The 21,477-nt window shown below is 38.8% G+C and overlaps 1 protein-coding gene across 5 annotated transcripts in view; it reads right to left on the reverse strand.

Moving 5' to 3' along the window:
• Pde4b (phosphodiesterase 4B) overlaps positions 1 to 21,477 on the reverse strand; it is a 337,171-nt gene that overhangs the window by 216,528 nt on the left and 99,166 nt on the right. The window contains exon 1 of one of the 5 annotated variants that reach the window (XM_027402289.2): positions 4,718 to 4,856. The exons of 3 other annotated variants lie outside the window; for them this stretch is intronic. In XM_027402289.2, coding sequence (XP_027258090.1) covers positions 4,718 to 4,737 — 20 coding nt within the window. In that variant the 5' untranslated portion in view covers positions 4,738 to 4,856. Of the gene's footprint in view, positions 1 to 4,717; positions 4,857 to 20,430; positions 20,454 to 21,477 lie in introns of those variants that run through there. One more of the 5 variants, XM_035439767.1, reaches the window with a different exon arrangement.

The raw sequence follows: 21,477 nt of genomic DNA on the forward strand, positions 1-21,477 counted from the left end.
ATAAATTAGAAATATAGCCAGTAACTTTTTACAAAAGTCAAACAGCTTCCTTGCAAGGGAAAGGATCAAGATACTTGTGTATTTGTTTGTTTGTTTATTAGAGCCTATCACATGACAGGGAATGTTCTAGTGTAGGTTTAGTGGAAAGAAAAGTCTTAGAGAGGTACTTACTGACCTGAGAGCAGCAAAAGTCTAGCTTTGTGATTTGGGTTTATTCTCAAAGCCTACGGAGTTTATATAAAAGTCCATAAGCAAGTCTACTTGGACTATTTTAGTTTGATCAATTAAATTCAACAAACATCTGCTGGTCTTGAAGATTGGTGAAGAGCATGCCAGTGAGATACCAAGATAACCAATAATCTTGACAGCTCCAGCACTCTTGAACTCTTGAACACAGACTCAATGTCCCTATATCAGATGGATGATACAGGAAATAGTGAATATGAATTTTCAGTTTTGCCTGCAATCTAACTCTTACTTTGTTCATTTCCTCATGACAATGAAGGACAGGTATCATTTTGATGAACTCTAAGACAACTTCTGTCCATTTTCAAGCTCCTTACCACTAACAGATTAGGGGGAATCAAACCATTTGAATCCTACCTCTAAGACAATGTAGTCCACAATGGTCTCTCCTTCCCATCCTTCTGATTTGGGGGAACTTGCCAATTTCCATTCATCACCTCCACTATTGCTCACCTTGAACTGCCTCATCATCCAGTTATAGGCTGCTTCATTTGTGAGAACCAACCCTTTCTTCTCATTGTTTTCCTTGAAGAAGATGAGCTTCCTGAGAGCAGAAACTGCATCCCAGTGGCAAAACTATAAACACTGGCGCTGAACAAGGACAGCTCATTGCTTAATATCTCTGGTGGCTGCTCTCTCTGTACTAGGGAGATATTGCAGTTTGCCACCCTTGTTGGATTGTTTGGATGATTACATTCATTTATATATGCAAACATTTAGAGAAGCTCCTGGCACAGGGTCAGTGTTCACTAAATATTGCTATATATTTGACATCACAGTGGAGTGCCTCTGAAATGACTAGAATTGAGAGGTTCAATAAGTATTTGCTAAAGCTTGGTCATTACATGGAGAGAGGATAAGTGAGGAAAGACACATCTAATTTGAACTACTTCTGTTGTTTTCTATTTTTACCCTTTGTTTTTTGATGAACTGATAAAGATGATACACAAACAACTCTTAGGACTACTAAATGTCAATTTCCTATAAATCTGGAGATTCTTGATATAGTACAGACTATAGCATTAGCCACCTGGGTGACCTCAAGCAAGTCACTTGATGCTTCTGAATCACTGTTTCTACACCTCTATGTTAGGCATAATACCACACTATGCAGCTCAGCCTTTCTAGTTTCTAAATGAGTGGATTAGAATAAGTGACTCAGGCCATGACTCACCACACTCAAGAGCTCCATCCCCAACTTCACTGAGAAAATTCAAGCAATTCACTGTGATCTCTTCCAACTTTCTGCCACCTTCAACTTCTGTGCCACAAGCAGAGACTTTGAGATATATGTTTCTGTGTCACTCCTTTTTTGGACAGTGAGACAGTCCTTCTTCTAATCAGTCCAGACCTCATCACTGTGCTATTGATACCCTTCCTTCCCACACAGTATGATAAGGCTATGAAAGTGCCCAAAGGGCAGACACTCAGCTTTCACTATTCACCATCAGTCATCCACTCAATTTCCTGACTCTTTGGATCAGCTCTCATTAACATTTGTCTGTCTTCCTTTGCCTGTGACTTCACTTTGATCTCATACCTCCTTAGTCTAAGAGTATTTGTTATTTTCCTCAAAACTTCTCCAAACCCCTTGCCAGTTCCTCCAAGATTTAAACATATTTGCATATCAAACAATACCCTCATTGCTAAATACAAATTTATTTCCTAAATACTAACCAGTTCCTACCCATACCTCTTCATAGTGACTTATATTCTGATTATGTCCTCTTCATAATGCCATCCTTGTCAATTCTATGATGTTTACCATCATGGTTGTACTAAACCTCCATGATTATTGTTTTTTCTGCCTTTTCTCACTTTCCAAATGATAGCTTCCTACAATTATCTGTCCTTATTTGACTTATCTTCCATTACAAACATTTTTTTGCTGGTAGAGAGGAGCATGGGGTGACTTTATGATCTCAATTATTCAACTCCAAAGGATTACTCTTGTATGTTTAATATAGGACATGAAAACGGGGTTCATTCTACATTCATTTCATTTGAAGCGCCAAGTGAGTGGATGCCAACTACACTTCAGACTAAAGTGCTAGATCTGAGAAGAGCTTGAAATGGATGGGACAACTTAGATTAGTGTTGTTAAAATGAACCTAGTAGATTAACAGAGGGGTGAGGAGAAGTCATAAAAAACCTGTAAACCACTGACATCAAGGAAAATAAAGTTGTTTAGCTCATGAACAGTTCTCCAATGAACCCATAAAGGGTCCACAAGGGGAAGAGTCACTTTGAAACACTCAGAAAAATCAATTAATTCCTATATCAGATTACACTGAGACCAAATAAGAGATCCCTTAACATTCCTCCCATGTCCCATCTTTTGCATGTCTTAAATGTGAAAGGGCAGGAGCTTTGACCTAAGTGCCCATTTGAAATTTCAGCTATTATATATGATCAGATACTTTAATTATCTAAATGAGATTATTGGGAGAACTCAAAATAACCAGGAGTGTATTTGGTGGCTGTCTCTCAAGCTGTACTTGGTAAGCCACAAATGTTTCCAGATCACTGACCATGATTCTCTGAGCTTCAAACTGATCATCACGGTGTCTGTCCATGATGTCTACATGTGGGTGTTTCACACACCCATTCAGTTACACATGCTCCGTAGTAACTTTTTTTCTCACATAAACTTGTCCCTGCCTATGGATTCTTCAGTGATTGACTTCAACCATCCTTAATTTCTATATTAAGGTCAGTATTCCCAAGAGCCCACTCAAGCACGGAGCATTACTCTATCCTCTATTCTCCATCCTTTACTGTCACTGTGCTGGCTTTTAGTCCTTGCCATTACTCCCTTGAACTATTAGACTAGCTTATTTCTCTGCCTTTGGTCTGAATCTCAAATCAACTCCTGACACAGGGGCCCTTTCATTGAGTATATCTACTATAATAAGAAGCCAGAAATTACTAAATCCTTTGGTAATTTTTCAGCACCATAACAATTATGTCTGAATTTTTTATAATGAAAAATTTTTATCTCTAGGTATTTACTATTTCAAGTTGCATGGCCCAGCTATATTTGTATGCCTAATATACCTTTGTTTTCACAATTACACATTGAGAGGTTTGGTGGTTTGTTGATTTCTTGTCTATCAACAGCACATCATCTTACTATGGAAGTCAGGTTAGGAATACCCTGCTGAAGTCAACTCTGGTCCTCTTTCATACACATCATAGTTATCTCTCTTATGTGGGATATAATGACATTCTGTCTTCTTTGCATATACTACATTATAATGCAACTTCCTTCATGCCCATTTTTCATTAGACAATATTGAGTAAAGGAAGTAAGAGTACTTACTTTATTCATCTATATAGCTTTAAAGCCTAGACCAAAAGGAAGTATTTGGCATGTGATGGACACACTACAAGATTATTTTTAGAAAGAAAAAGAAAAGAAAGAAGGGAATACAGAGAATCAAATATTGCATAAATCATCTTTCATCATTTCATTTGACCACACAAACAAAATTATGGAGTAGATATTTACTATTTCCATTTTATAAATGTGGAATTAGCCTTACATTGTGTAAAACAACAATTTAAGTGAGTCATGGATACATAATATATATTCGTGGACCAGGATTCATAGTTAGCCCACCAAACCACAATAGATATTAGATCTAAATATATATGTACAATAAGAATTGAGTATCTGATAATATTCTTAGGCTTTGAAACATGAAAAAGGGGAAAATCAAAGGGAGAAATAAAAGAGGGCCATGATGTTTCTGAGAAGAGAGAGAGGGCTGTGGTACCTTCGAAAGCTCAGATATTTTAAGTGCCTTGTCTACTTTAGTGCATCCTGTTATAAAGTAGAGTGTGTGATAAACCACCTATAATTGCATTGGTTTATCCAAAGCAATTCTTCAGTGCCAGCTCTGCAATTCCCTACCGAATACACCATTGTTTTTCTGGCTGAACCAGCCTGTCTTCCTTAGGAAGCCAGCGTGGTTCCAACATGACAGGTAAACTGTTCTTTAGGATCAGGGAAGCTAGCGTGGTTCCAGCATGACAGGTAAACTGCTCTTTAGGTTTTTCATACACTCATCTGTAACACCATCTCATTCTGAAGAGATCTGATCCTCTTAATGGAAGCCTCAGATATCCTTTTTTCTACTTTTGTCTGGATGATACTTGAGAAAGCAATCTATACTTTTCTCCCTGTGTGTCATTTCCCATTTCTTTTTCTCTCCCATTGAAGAAAGAGGCAAGCCCTGGTCTTTGTCTCGGTAAAAGTAGGGAGGGAGAAAGATTGTAGGACAGGGACAAAAGAGGCATAGAAGAGTGGGAAGTTAACCCAGCTTCTGGCTTCTTCTTATCCCCTAGCTGGGATCTTGGGGACAGAAATGTCCTGAGAGTTGTTTTCCACTGAACTCTAGAATGGAGAAAGCTCCATGGGGCTGCTAAACAGATTAGGTCAGAGGAAGCTGGCTTAAGTTTTTGGTACCTGTCACAGCAGGAAAGCATCACCAACCTCCTAGAGAGGGCCTAAGGAGGCAGCAGGGTCAGAACTTGAGGCTTCTTCTCATGGCCAGGTCATGCTGTAGGGACAATGGCTGAACATATGTGGCTGGTCTATGTTCATCCTTGGAAGCAAGATCCAAAAATTGTGAGTTACTTTAAGGGCTTAGGACCTAATGATGAGTTTTCCATCTAGCAAAGGACACAGAGGCAGGACTGAAGATATGGTAGTGAAGTTCAAGACTATGGTGTTTATTGTAGGCTAAGCAATAGTAATAACATATAATGGGATTACACCCAATACATAATTGATAGTAATATTCAAAGATGCTCATAGCATGTGTGAAGCATGTAGTATCACCTGTACTTTAGAACTCTGCAGGGCACTATAGTGTAAGGAAAATATGAACAGTGCTGAGCAGAGGCAACCTGTCCATTTCTGTATCTGCATCTTTTCTCTCCTGGTGTCCGGGTGTAAACTGCATTGCTCACTTTAGACAAAACCACAAAAACAAACCATGCAAGGAGATTGCTGGGTCTCTGGTCTGTTGCTTGCCCTCCAAGCATATATCCCTGCTTGTATATCTCTTGTATTTAGCCACTGCAGAACTGACTTTCCACAACTTTCTGGGCCAGCTGAATCTCCTTGTGCTAAAAGCCCATTAAACAAGACAGAAGATGCTGGTCATCTATGTGCCTTGTATTGAATCATCGCTAAGGTGCAGAGGAGCTGCCATTCCATGCAAACATATACAATACAAATGTAGCCCAGTCTTCCCAAGCAGCTACTTGAGGCTGCTCAGCTCTGTGTGTACTGGAGACAACAAACAATATACCTGAAGTCTCAAAATGCACAATGTCAAATCAGGGAAGAAAAGACAATAATGTGAATTAAACATTTCAGGCCCATGTCTTTACTAGCCCTCCACTTCAAACCCCAGTTGAAGCTAAGAGACCCCTAAAGCAGTTCTTTCTGTCTTAAGAAAAGTCAGTTACTCTGGGAACTCCTGCCCTGGGGTCTGCAGGCAGATTGAATCGGCCCATGAGGACCAAATGACCCTGACTCTACTGAGATCGCTGGGCTACTCCCACCCCCACTCAGTGCAGAGTGCAGAGGTAAGCTGCTTCAGCCCCTGCCTTGGGCCCAACTTCTGCCTGCCCACTATGGGAACTCTCGCCCTGGGGTCCTGCTTGGCCCCTGAAGACCAAGCAACCCAGAGTCTGCTGACATCTGTGTGGTAGTCCCGCCCTCACTCACCTGGAGAGCCAGTGCCTCAGATCCCCAGGCACTCACCTTGAGACCCATCAGAGTATTGGAGCCAATTGCACCCACCCAGGAAGAGAACTTTGGACCCGTACACACCAGGAAAGGAAGACACACCACCTGCACCCACTGGAAGAAGAGATGGGAAGACAACAATATAAGAATACTTCCAACAACAGGAAAACCAATATGATACCACCAGAGTCTAGGGACTCTACACCAGCAAGACCTGAACATCCCAACACAGATGAAGCAGAAGAGAGCACCCTTAAAAACAACTTAAAAACACCCTAAGAGAGGAAATGAGAAAATCCTTCAGAGAAATGGAAAAAAAAAAAAAAAGACAAACCAAAAGATGCAAGAAATCAAGGAAAGCCAAGGAAATACAATTAAACAGCTGAAGGAAACAGTTCAGGACCTTAAAACTTAAATAGAGACAATAAAGAAAATACAAACTGAGGGGGAATGCTGCAAGTGAAAAAGCTGAGTAAACAGTCAGGAACCACAGATGCCAGCATAACCAACAGAATACAAGAGATGGAAGACAGAATCTCAGATGCTGAAGATAAACTAAAGGTAATAAATTCATCAAGCAAAGACAATCTTAAGTCCAACAAATCCTTAACACAAAATATCCAGGAAATATGGGACACTGAAAAGACCAAAACTAAGGATAATAGGTATAGAAAAAGGTGAAGAAACCCAACTCAAAGGTGCAGAAAACATATTCAACAAAATCATAGAAGAAAACTTTCCCAACCTAAAGAAAGATATGCCAATGAAAGTACAAGAAGCCTACAAAACACCAAATAGAGTGGACCACAAAAGAAAGTCCCCTCATCACATAATATTTAAAACACCAAACGTACAGAATAAAGAAAGAATATTATGAGCAGCAAAGGAAAAAGGCCAAGTAACATATAAAGGCAAACCTATCAGAATTACACCAGATTTCTCCATGGAAACTCTGAAAGCCAGAAGGACCTGGATAGATATTCTACAAAATCTAAAAGAACACGGATGCCAGCCCAGACTACTATACCCAGAAAAGCTTTCAATCACTATAAATGGAGAAAACAAGCTATTCCAAGACAAAACCAGATTTTAACAATATGTAACCACTAATCCAGCCCTACAGAAAGTACTGGAAGGAAAACTCCAACCTAAGGAAATTAACTACACTCATAAAAACATAGGCAATACATGATCCCGTTTTACAAAAACCCAAAAGAAAAATCAGGGTAAACCCACATACAATACCACTACCAACAACAAATCAAAAACAAACAAGAATAAGCACTCAATGTTCCTTAATTTCCCACAATATTAATGGTCTTAACTCGCCTATAAAAAGACACAGGCTAACAGAGTGGATACAGACACAGGATCCAAACTTCTGCTGCATACAAGAAACACACCTCCAATTCAAAGACAGATATTACCTCAGAGTATAAGATATTCCAATCAAATGGACCCAAGACAAGAGCTGGGGCAGCTATCCTAGTATCTAACAAATTAGACTTCAAACTAAAATCAATCAAAAGAGATGAAGACGGTCATTTCATATTCATCACAGGAAAAAATCCATCAGGAAGAAATCTCAATTCTAAACATCTATGCCCCAAATACAAAGACACCAACATTTGTAAAAGAAACATTATTAAAACTCAAATCACAAATAAGACCTCACACAGTTATAGTGGGAGACTTCAACATCCCACTCTCACCACTGGACAGGACCACCAGATAGAAACTTAACAAAGAGACAAGGAAATAATGGAAGTTATGACCCAATTGGGATTAACAGACATCTACAGAACTTTCCATCCAAACATAAAAGAATATACCTTCTTTTCAGCATCACATGGAACCTTCTCTAAAATTGACCACATACTTGGCAACACAGCAAATCTCAACAGCTACAAAAAAATTGGAATAACCCCCTGTGTCTTATCAGACCACCATGCTTTAAAGTTAGAATTCAAAAACAACACAAATTGCAGAAAACCTACCAACTCATGGAAATTGAACAACACGCAATTGCACCATTCCTGGGTCAAGGAAGAAATAAAGAAAGAAATTAAAGACTTCCTAGAATTCAGTGAAAATGAAGACACAATATACCCAAACTTATGGGACACTTTGAAAGCAGTACTAAGAGGAAAGTTCATAGCACTAAGTGCTCACATGAAGAAACTAGAGAATAGTGACACCAGAGAGTTGACATCATAGCTGAAAGCTCTAGAAAAAAAATGGAAGCAAATTCATCAGGGAGGAGTAGACGCCAGGAAATAATCAAACTGAGGGTAGAAATGAATAAAGTCGAAACAAAGAAAACAATTCAAAGAATCAATGTAACAAAAAGTTGGTTCTTTGAGAAAATCAACAAGTTAGACAAACCTTTATCCAAACCAACAGAAAGGTGGAGAGAGAACATGCAAATTAACAAAATCAGAAATGAAAAGGGGGACATAACAACAGACACTGAGGAAATCCAGAGAATCTTCAGGTCATACTTTGAAAACCTGTACTCCACAAAATTCAAAAATTTAAAGGAAATGGATAATTTTCTGGACAGATATCATTTACCAAAATTGAATCAAGAACAGATAAGCAACTTAAGCAGACCTATAACCCCTAAGGAAATAGAAACATTAATCAGAAGTCTCCCAACTCCCCCCCCCCAAAAAAGCCCAGTGTCAGATGGCTTCAGTGCAGAATTCTACCAGAAATTCAAAGAAAAGCTAATACCAAATACTCTTCAAATTGTTCTACACCATAGAAGCAGAAGGTTCATTGCCAAACTCTTTTTATGAGGCTACAATTACCTTGGTACCCAAGCCACACAAAGACACAACTAAGAAAGAGAACTACAGACCAATATCCCTCATGAACATTGATGCAAAAATACTCAATAAAATACTGGCAAAAATGAATCCAATAACATATTAGAAAAATCATCCACTATGATCAAGTAGGCTTCATCCACGGGATTTAGGGTTGGTTTAACATTCAAAACCATATAAACTAAATGAGGAAGAAAAACCTCATGATCATCTCACTAGATGCTGAAAAAGCCTTTGACAAAATCTAACAAGCCTTCATGATACAGGTCGTGGAGAGATCAGGAGTAACAGGGACATACCTGATCATAATAAAAACAATATACAATAAGTCAACAGCCAACATCAAACTCAAATCCATTCCTCTAAGATCAGGAACAAGACAAGGCTGTCCACTCTTTCCATATCTCTTCAATATTGTCTTGAAGTTCTAGCTAGATCAATAAGTCAACAAAAGGAGATCAAGGGGATACAAATTGGATTGGAAGAAGTTAAGCTTTCACTGTTTGCAGATGATATGATAGTCTACATAAGTGAACCGAAAAACTCTACCAGGGAACTCCTACAGCTGATAAACACCTTCAGCAAAGTGGCAGGATACAAGATTAACTAAAAAAAAATCAGGAGCCCTACTATATAAGGATGATAAATGTGCTGAGAAAGAAATCAGAGAATCATCACCCTTTACAATTGCCACAAACAACATAAAATACCTCAGGGTAATGCTAACCAAAAACATGAAAGACCTGTATCATAGCAGAAAGTTTGAGTCAGGTGTAGATTAGAAGAAAGGATATGTGATAGATAGGGTTTTAGTTGGGGGGGGGTAATAGGAGAGGAAGGGAGGGAGAAGGGAACTGGGATTGTCATGTAATTCAATCTTGTTTCTAATTCAAATAAAAAATGATAAAAAAGAAATGTGTATCCTACCATCCTATTTTCTAACAGGCCTGGATAGCAAATACCTATCTTTGGGTGTTTTAGAGTCAGTCCTCCCTCAGCTAAATTCCACTTTGTAAGACTTACTATCTTCTAAGCATTTTAAAATCCTTATGTTACCAATTTTGCTACATCACAGCTTAGTAGTGGAGTACTATTGAACACATGAGATGCCTTTTAAACCTCCACAAAATTAAAAATAAATGGATCTTCCATGAAAAGATTAAATAAAAATTTGCTGAACCTCAACAAGGTACTGAAGAAAATAGGCCTCAAAAAAAAAAAACAAAAACAAAGAATTTTGAGTCTTTAAAGAAAGAAATTAAAGAAGATACCAGAAAATGGAAGGATCTCCCATGTTCTTGAATAGGTAGGATGAACAGAGTAAAAATGGCAAACTTGCCAAAAGCAATCTACAGATTCAATGCAATCCCAGCACAATTTTTCACAGACCTTGAAAAAACAATTCTCAACTTTTATGGAAAAACAAAAGACCCAAGATAGCCAAAACAACCCTGTACAATAAAATAACTTCCGGAGGCATCACCATCCCTGATTTCAAGCTCTATTATAGAGTTATAGTCCCAAAAACTGGCACAAAAATATTGGCACAAAAAATAGATAGGCAGACCAATGGGATAGAGTTGAAAACCATGATATTAACCCGCACATCTATGAACACCTGATTTTTGACAAAGATGCTAAAGCGATACAATGGAATAAAGAAAGCATCTTCAACAAATGGTGCTGTCATAACGGGATGCTGGCATGTAGAAGACTGCAGATAGATCCATGTCTATCGCCATGCACAAAACTTAAGTCCAAATGGATAAAAGACCTCAACATAAACCCAGCCACACTGAACTTATTAGAAGAGAAATAGAAAATACCCTTGAAAGAACTGGTACAGGAGACCACTTCCTGAACATAACACCAGTAGCACAGACACTGTGATCCATAATTAATAAATGGGATCTCCTGAAACGGCAAAGCTTCTGTAAGGCAAAAGACAATCAGCAAGACAAAATGACAGCCCATGGATTGGAAAAAGATATTCATCAACCCCACATCTGACAGAGGGCTGATCTCCAAAATTTACAAAGAACTCAAGAAGCTAGTCTCCAAAACACCAACTAATCCAATTTAAAAGTGGGGTACAGAACTAAATAGACAATTCTCAACAGAGGAATCTAAAATGGCTGAAAGACACATAAGAAAGTGTTCAACATCCTTAGCCATCAGGGAAATGCAAATCAAAACAACTCTGAGATACCATCTTGCACCTGTTAGAATGGCTAAAATCAAAAACACTAATAACAGTTTATGCTGGAGAAGATGTGGAGAAAGGGGAACCCTCCTCCACTGCTAGTGGGAATGCCAACTCGTACAGCCACTTTGGAAATCTATATGGTGATTCCTCAGGAAAATGGGAATCAGTCTACCACAAGATCCAGCAATTCCACTCTTAGGCATATACCCAAAAGAAGCACATTCATACAACAAGGACATCTGTTCAACGATGTTCATTGAAGCATTATGTGTAATAGCCAGAACCTGGAAACAACCTAGATGCCCCTCAACTGAAGAATGGGTAGAGAAAATGTGGTACATTTACACAATGGAGTACTACACAGTGGGAAAAAAAAAACAATGGAATCTTGAAATTCTCAGGCAAATGGATGGAACTAGAAGAAACCATTTGGAGGGGGGTAACCCAGTCACAAAAAGACAAACATGGCATGTACTCACTCATATGTGGATTTTAGACATAGAGTAAAGATTACCAGTCTATAATACACATTGCCAGAGAAGCTAGTAAACAAGGAGGACCCTAAGAGAGACATACATGGTCCTCTGTAGAAGAGGAAAGGGACAAGATCTCCTGAGCAAATTGGAGGCATGGGGGAGGGGAGAGGGAGCTAGGAGAATGAGAAGGGGAGAAGTGGAGGGGTGAGGAAGACATGATGGGGCAGGGAGGTTGAGTTGGGGGAAGAGCAGAAGAGAGGAAGATAAGAGGTACCATAATACAGGGAGACATTGTAGGTTTAAAGAGAAATCAGGCACTAGGGAAAAGTCTGGAGAGCTACAAACATGACACCAAGTAACAATCTAAGCAACAGAGGAGAGGCTACCTTAAATGCCCTCTTCTGTAATGAGATTGATGACTAATTCATATGCCATCGTATAGCCTTCATCCAGCAGCTGGTGGAAGTAGAAGCAGACACCCACAGCTAAACCTTGAACTGAACTGAAATCCAATTGCTGAAAAGGAGGACTGATGAGCAAAGGGCTCCACACCAGGCTGGTGAAACCCAACGAAACAGCTGACCTGAACAAGGGAGAGCTCTTGGTCCCCAGACTGATAACTGGGAAACCAGCATGGGACCGATCTAGATACCATGAATGTGGTGTCAGTGAGGAGACCTTGGAAATCTATGGGGCCTCTTGTAGTGGCTCAGTACTTATCCCTAACATAGGAATGGACTTTTGGAGCCCATCCCACATAGAGGGATACTCCCTGAGCCTAGACACAAGGGGTTAGCCTATGCCCTATCTCAAAGACTATGACAGATTTGAAGACTCCCCTGTGGAAGGCCTCACCCTCCCTGGGGAGCAGAAAGGGTATGGGATAGGTAGGGTGTTAGTTGGGGGGGCAGAAGAAGAGGGGAAGGAGAGGGACTTGGGATTGACATGTTAAATAATTTTCTTTTTAATTAAAATAAAAAATAAAGATGACTAAGGATAGAAAAAAACCACAGTTAATGTCTATGTCTTTTAAAGATAACCACCACCACCACCAAGAACAACAAATAAGAACAAGGATAACCACACAGGTATATCACAATCCCGTATTCCACTCATGTCTGTCACATGACCCACCAGCCTCTGTCATGTAGATGCCAACATGATCATTTAATTATAACCTTCCTTGAAGCCCATGGATGGTGGTGCATGCCTTTAATCCCAGTATTCAGAAGGCAGAGGCAGGCAGATCTCTGTGAGTTATAGGCCAGCTTGGTCTACAAAGCTACACAGAGAAACTTTGTCTCGAAAAACCAATTTGAGCACCAGCACAAAATGACCACGTAAACAGCAGTGCAGTTCACCCTAAGATAACTTGACTCACACACAGCTTGACATAGACTTAAGGAAAAATAAGATCCACCATTGCCACAGCTAAAAGGAATGTTACAATTCACAAGAAACTGCTTCTCTTATTATTCATAGAAGAAAAGGCTACATAACCTCTGTGGAATATAAAAACCTCATGGACATTTCATACTGCAAAAGCAGCATGCTCCTTGAGCATGCACCAAGTCAGAATATTCATGAGTCATCAGGAGTGAATGCAATAGTCATTTCTGAATACCCAGTTTTAATATCCCATAGCCCTAATGGGCTGGACTATTTGTGGCACCATGGAAAATGCATTAGAAATCACAAAGTTACAAATTCCAGCCAACCTTTTCATGAGGTTCACTTAGTCTACAGCAACAAACAGTAGTGACAATATTTTTTAAATTATTGACTGATTAATTTTTTAAATTTTATTTAAATAAGAAAGAATCTTATTTTATATACCAATCCCAGTTCCCTCTCCCTCCCATTCTCCCATGACCTCTACCAACCCCCTCATCCCGCCCCCATCCACTCCCCAGGGAGGGTGAAACCTTCCATGAGGGATGATAAAAATTTGTCAAGTTACTTGGGGCAGGGTCTAGGCCCTCCCCCGTATATCTAGGCTAAGAGAGTACTCCTCCATAGAAAATGGACTCCCAAAGTCTGTTCGTGCACTAGGGACACATCCTGGGTTCCACTGCCAGAGGTCCCATAGGCTGCCCAGTGCTCCTAGACACCCACATTCAAGAGGCTTGGTTCTGTCCAATTCTAGCTTCACAGCTGTCAGTCTGGGGACCATGAGCTCCCCCTTGATCAGGTCAGCTGTTTCTCTGGTCTTGTCTTGACCCCTTTGTTCATCATTCCTCCCTCTCTCCAACTGGATTCCAGGAGTTCGGCTCAGTGCTTAGCTGTGGGTGTCTGCTTCTGCTTCCATCAGCTACTGGATGAAGGCTCTAGAATGGCATATAAGGTAGTCACCAATCTCATTATAGGGGAACGGCATTTAAGGTAGCCTCTCCACTATTGCTTAGATTCTTAGTTGGGGTCATCCTTGATCTCTGAACATTTCCCTAGTGCCAGATTTCTCTTTAAACCTATAATGGCTCTCTCCATTAAGGTATCTCTTTTCTTGCTCTCCTTATTCTCCCTGCAGACTCAATCTTCCTGCTCCCTCATGTACTCTCACCCTTCCTCTTCTCCCCTCCTCTTTCTCCTACTTCCCTCCCCACTCTCCACCCAATTTGTTCAGGAGCTCTTGTCCCTTTCTCCTTCACCGTGGAACCATGTATGTCTCTTAGGGTCCTCCTGGTTTCCTAGCTTCTCTGGAAGTGTAGATTGTAGTCCGGCAATCCTTTCTTTGCTCTGTGTCTAATATCTGTATATGAGTGAGTACATACCATGTTTGTATTTCTGTGACTGGGTTACCTGACTTAGGATGGTTTCTTTTAGTCCCATCCATTTGCCTGTGAATTTCAAGATTCCATTGTTTTTCCCCGCTGAATACTACTCCATTATGCAAATGTACCACATTTTCTTTAGCCATTCTTCATTTGAGGGGCATCTAGGTTGCTTCCAGTTTCTGGCTATTACAAATAATACTGCTATGAACATAGTTGAACAGATATCCTTGTGGTATGAATGTGCATCCTTTGGGTATATTCCTGAGAGTGGAACTGCTGCCTCATGAGGTAGACTGATTCCCATTTTCTGGAGAAACCTCCAAACTGATTTCCACAGTGGCTGTCCAAGTTTGTACTCCCACCAGCAATGGAGGAGCGTTCCCCTTTCTCTACATCCTGTCCAGCATAAACTGTCGTTGGGATTTTTGATTTTAGCCATTCTTACAGGTGTAAGATGATACCTCAGAGTTGTTTTGATTTGCATTTCCCTGATGGCTAAGGATGTTGAGCACTTTCTTATGTGTCTTATAGTGACTTTAGATTCCTCTGTTGAGAATTGTCTATTTAGTTCTGTACTCCACTTTTTAATTGGATTGTTTGGTGTTTTGGAGACTAGCTTCTTGAGTTCTTTGTATATTTTGGAAATAAGTTCTCTGTCAGATGTGGTGTTGTTGAAGATCTCTTCCCATTCTGTGGGTTGCCGTTTTGTCTTGTTGACTGTGTCTTTTGCCTTACAAAAGCTTCTCAGTTTCTAGAGGTCTGATTTATTAATTGTTGATCTCAGTGTCTGTGCTACTGGTGTTCTGTTCAGGAAGTGGTCTCCTGTGCCAATTCATTCAAAGGTACCTGCCACTTTCTCTTCTTTGAGGTTCAGTGTAGCTGGATATAAGTTGAGGTCTTTGACCTATTTGGAATTAAATTTTGTGCATGGCGATAGATATGGATCTAGCTGGAATCTTCTACATGTCTGTATCCAGTTATGCCAGCACCATTTGTTGAAGATGCTTTATTTTTTTCCATTTTACAGTTTTAGCTTCTAGGACAAATATCAGGTGTTCATAGGTATGTGGGTTAATATCAGGGTCTTCAATTTGATTCCATTGGTCTACTTGTCTGTTTTAGTGCCAATACTAAGCTGTTTTCATTACTATAGCTCTACTGTAGAGAGATGATGATTCCTCCAGAAGTTCCTTTATTGTTCAGGGTTGTTTTGGCTATCCTTGGTTTTTTTGGTTTTCCATGTAAAGATTGAAAAACTGTACTCCACAAAATTGGAAAATTTAAAATAAATGGACAATTTTTTTAGATCGTTATCACTTACCAAATTAAATCAAGGACAGATAAGCAATTTAAAAACAGCTATAACCCCTAACAAATAGAAGCAGTCATCAAAAGTCTTCCCTGGAAAAAAAGCCTAGGGCCAGATGGTTTTAGTGCAGAATTCTACCAGAAATTCAAAGAAGAGCTAAACCAGGACTCCTCCAATTGTTCCACATAATAGAAGCAAAAGGGACATTGCCAAACTCTTTTTACGAGGTTACAACTACCTTGGCACCCAAACCACACAAAGACACAGCTAAGATAGGGAACTACAGACCAATTTCCCTCATAAACATCAATGCAGAAACATTGAATAAAATACTGGCAAATGGAATCCAAGAACATATTAGAAAAATCATCTATCATTATCAAGTAGGCTTCATCCCAGAGATACAGGGATGGTAGGAAAATCCATCAATGTAATCTACCATATCAAGAAACTGGAAAAGAAAAACCACATGATCATCTCACTAGATGCTGAAAATGTCTTCGAAAAAATTCAACACCCCTTCATGATAATGGTGTTGGAGAGATCAGGGATAACAGTAACATAAATAAACATTATAAAGGCAATATACAGCAAACTAACAGCCAATATCAAACTAAATGGAGAAAAACTCAATGTGATTCCTCTAAAATCAGGAACAAGACAAGGCTGTCCGCTGTCTCCAAATCTCTTCAATATGGTACTTGAAGTCTTTCCTAGAGTAATAAGAACAAAAGGAGATCAACAGGATACAAATTGGAAGGGAAGAAGTAAAACTTTCACTATTTGCAGATGATATGATAGTTTATATAAGTGTTCCAAATAATTCTACCAGAGAACTTCTACATCTGATAAACATCTTCAGCAAAGTGGCAGGATACAAGATTAACTAAAAAAAAAAACCACAACAACCCCCCCAAAAAAACCCAGAAAAAAACAGTGCCCTGCTATATAAAGACAATAAAGTGGCTAAGAAAGAAATCAGAGAAGCCTCATCCTTAACTACAGCCACAAACAACATAAAATATCTTGGGGTAACACTAACCAAACAGGTGAAAACCTGCAAAAGAACTTTGAGTTGTTAAAGAGAGAAATTAAGGAAGATACCAGAAAATGGAAAGATCTCCAGTGCTTTTGGATAAGTAGGATCAACATAGTAAAAATGACAATCTTACCAAAAGAAATCTACAGATTCAATGCAATCCACATCAAAATCCCAGAACAATTCTTCACAGACCTTGACTGGTTAGTTTTAACTAGCAAGAAAAATTCTGCATTATCTTAGTAAAACAACTGTACACACTAGGATCAACTAAATTATGTTTTTCCATGGGACTGTGTAAACGATGTAACTAGGTATTGCTTTGGTATATAATATAACTATTGTAGACTTTCTTGAGTAGATAAATACTTCAAATTATGATTCTCAATGGTGTGAGTATCTTCTGAGTACAGTCCCAGTACGTGTCATTGAATATGTCAAATAGTAGTAATATTGATGTATCCTGCATATGACAGGATGAGATTATTTCATTTAATACTACTGAGATTTCAAACTAAAAAAAAATGCCCTGAAATCTAAATTTTGCCATTACTATTTATCAATACACAAACTTCACCTGAGAAAATAATGTCCCATTATAAAGAGCTGGGTTTGAACTTAGATCTCTCAGATTCCAAAATTTCTCTGTTCTACACTCTTTCCTATATTGTTCCTTATCAGTCTTCTTGTCAGCATGGGACAATAACTAACACTGAAGGGATGCTGAATAACGTCATGATTACTAGGGCCTCTTGAAGTTCACCCAGATCTTATTAGAACATAAATAGGATCAACTCACTGCATTGTTTAAGCAAAACCCAATAGGATTCTCGCCACATACAAACGTAACACAGCAAAACCTCTGGAGAATACTGAAAATAGTCCTTACAATGGAAATTTATAGCTTTAAGTATGTACACTGAAAAATATCAGACAATCTCTTAGACAGCCCTAACTAACAACTCAGAAGAGGGCTTCTCATGCTTGGTGTTGGGGTTTTGGTGTGTGTGTGTGTGTGTGTGTGTGTGTGTGTGTGTGTGTGTGTGTGAGTGTATACCAAGTTACATGCATTATAGGTGCTTCCAGGTAGATAGTTAATAGTATGACTCCTTATGAATTTTTCAGATTTTCTTGCTGTTATTGTACTTTCCTCTGCACTTGTATCACCCTCCCCAAAACTAACAGGCTATTGCCATTGCCCCTGGTTGAAGATAAGTTCCCAAAGGTGGAAAACAAGTTCTATTGCTGAAAATGCCATACACTTCAGATTCAGGAACCAGAGACCCCTAAGCTGGAATTGATTTGAAAGCCTCTTCCTTGAGGATTAGCTATGATGGTACCAGAAGGCATCATGGCAGCTTCCACATGAGGGAAACAACCAAAAGTGCTACCCTGCTGTGATGGCTGTGAGCCACAAGCATGGCATGATCATTCTCAGGGTTCAACAGTGGCACTTGGTAATAACCAAGAGCTCTCTAATTGGACTTAAGGCTTACTCCACAAGGTACTGGTACTGAAAACCTAGCCAACAGCCCAGTGGTAGTAAAGTCATGGATCTTAGAGGGAAACCTACAACTACCACTTTACTAAACCAGTGCCATACCTAATAGTGTTTTAAATATTTGTCCTTATATCCTCAGATAACTGTATTCCTCACCCCTCAGCAAAGAAAGACCTCTCTGTGACAGATGATGATACTGACATAAAACCACAACTAATCAAAATACAGATTTGTGAAACTCATTCCCAAAAGATACATCTAGAAAATGACTCTTGGATCCAAGGCTCAGGGAACATTGCGGAGGGGGAGGGAGGGCGTGGAAATATTGCAAGAGCCAGGGGACAAGGGAGTTTGCTGTGACTGTCTCCTAGAAATGTCAGAAGCTACACATATAAAGTCTCATTGATATGACTGACAAAGCATCAGCTGAACAAGGACAAAATAGACATGCTAAAGTAGATGGGAAAGCCCAACAAGCCTCAGTCCTACACTCAAAAAATCTATAGGTAATAAGGGATACTAAGTGTAGGAGAAACAGCCTTCTCCAGGAAGACTGCACCAACTGGTTATCTAATACTAAATGGTAAACCCTGACATATATACATGCATCCAGGTAATAAAATGAGAAGGTTGAACATACACACACACACACACACACACACACACACACACACACACACACACACACACTTAGGAATATATGTGTATATACATTTATGTATATATGTAACAACAATTAATAAAAAAGGAATGTGAAAGATAGCAAGTAGGGGTATATGGGTGTGCTTGAAGGGAGGAAAGAAAAGGGGAAATGATGATGATGCAATTATATTATAATCTCAAAAATAAAAGAAATAATAATAAGAAAACTAAAAGTAAATAAAAATTTTAAATGTAAAGTGTGTACAACGACAAGAGCAAGGCTAATATAAGGTATTGATTTGTTATTGTAACGACATGTAAAGACATATTCACTAATTATAGCACTTGTACCACTGGGATGATGATAATAGGAGGCTGTACCCCTCTGGGAGCAAGAAATGTGTGGAAACTCTGTACTTTATTCTCAACAACTCAATTTGAGCTTAAACCTGTTCTAAAAAAATACAATCTTTGAAAACAATTTAAAAAGGAAAATACCACAAAAAATAGAATGAGTTCCCCAAAATGATGCAATTCAAAAATTTGGTAAAACAAGAAAGAACAAATCAAATCCAAATGTAGTCAATGACAAGAAACAAAAATCTATCAATGTAATAGAAACAAATAAAACAATACAAAGAATCAGTGAATTGAAGAGCTGAGTCTTTGAGAAGATAAAAATGATTGAGAGACTCTTGGCTCAACTAATCAAAAAAAAAAAGAAAGGATCCAAATGAACAGAATAAAAAAAATGAAGAGGAAAAATTACAATAGGCACCAAAGAAATTCAGAGACCTAGGTGTGAATAGTTTAAAAGCCTGTACTCCATTAAGTTGGAAAACTTAAAAGAAATGAATGAATTTCAAGGTTCAGCCAGACCATCAAAATTAAACCAAGTAGAAGTCAACAACCTAAATAGACCCATGACAAGTGAGTAGATTGAAATATTAAGAAAAAGCCTTCCAACTGAGAAAAGTCCAGGGCCAGATGGATTCACAGCAGAATTATTTCAGACTTTCAAAAATGATCTACAGCCAATCTTAAACTATTTAAAAAAAGAAAAACAACAGAAAAGACATTATCAAACTCCTTCTGCAAAGCCAGTATAATTCTAACATTGAAACCAGACAAAGGCACAACAACAACAATACAAAGAAAACTATAGGCTTGCTGGGCGTGGTTGCTCATACCTTTAATTCCAGTACTTGGGAGGCAGAGGCCAGTGAACCTCTGAGTTTGAGGCCAGTCTGGTGTACACAGTGAGTTCCAGGATGACCAGGGCTACACAGAGATACCCTGTCTGAAACAAAGAATGAAACAACAGTAAACAGCACAAAAAAGAAAAGAAAGAAATGATAGGTCAATGTCCCTAATAGATTGGAATATTCTCAATAAAATAATTGCAAACAGAATACAGACTTACATTGAGAAGGTTATTTACCATGACCAAGAGAGCTTTATCCCCAAAATGTAGGGATAATTAAAAATATGCAAGTCAGTAAATGCAATAAACCAAATAAAGAGGTTTAAAGATAAAAAGTCACATGATCATCTTAACAGACTCAGAAAAAAATCCTTTGACAAAATCCAACATGCCTTCATGATAAAAGTCCTAGAGAATGTAGGGCAGGAGGGAACGTACCTCAACATAAAAGCTATACGAGAAAGCCACAGTTAACACCATCCTAAGTGGAGAGAAGCTTGAAGTAATCCCACTGAAGCCAGGAATGATACAGGGATCTCCACTATTCACTCTCCTTCCCAATGTTGTGCTGGAAGCACCAGCTGGAGCAGTAAGACATGAGAAAGAAACTAAAGGGATAAAGATAGGGAAAGAAGTCAGACCACCCTGTTTCACAGACAGATCTGCTTCAAAGCCCTAAAATCCAGATCTGCTTCAAAGCCCTAAAATGACCACGTCATCTGTGTCATTGCCCCTTGCTCTGCTCCAGCTACCCTAACTCCTTTCTACTCTTCAAAGCTCACCTCATGCCTTCATCGGGCTCTATACAGGCCTTTTGTGGGAACGCTTTTCTCACCTCACCACTCAGAAGTCAGCTGACACAGAAGTATTGCTCATCTTTGTTTAGTTATTGAGTCTTTTGGTACTCTGGATACAATGGAAGGTACCAGTAAGCAGAGACCACGCCTCTCACTCACTGTGTATCTCCATTGTTAACAATAATGTTTACTAAAGAGTAGGCCCTAAAAACACATTGTGTGAACTGAACTGTTATTACAGATTATACAATTCTAATATGAGAATCTGACCAAACTAGTCTAGATACAAAACTTGATGGCACAAGTAGAAAATTCCACACCATAATTTTTTTCAGATACAAAATCATTTAAGATGTATAAAGCTATAAATAATAAGGTATCTATGACACGTAAGTTTTATGTGTATAATTGTGATCCATTCCATAATTAGGTAAGATTTCATTGTGCATATTCAAGTAAGATTCTGAAATCCATACTTCTTTTCCCAAGCATTTCAGATAAAGGGTATGCAACTTGTACTAGAAGGAAGGCAAAATATATGCTCATTATGTCTTCCCTAGTTAGTAATATATTTAGCACTCAGAAAATACTGAAGATTAATATTGGCATTGTCTGAGTTTCTCATTATTTGACATAGTTTTATCACAAATGCTAATTTTCTCTTCTATGCATAGCTCCTCTGTGTGTG

The sequence above is a fragment of the Cricetulus griseus genome, chromosome 2 (assembly GCF_003668045.3).
Source record: "Cricetulus griseus strain 17A/GY chromosome 2, alternate assembly CriGri-PICRH-1.0, whole genome shotgun sequence".
In the NCBI taxonomy this organism is placed as follows: Eukaryota; Metazoa; Chordata; class Mammalia; order Rodentia; family Cricetidae; genus Cricetulus; species Cricetulus griseus.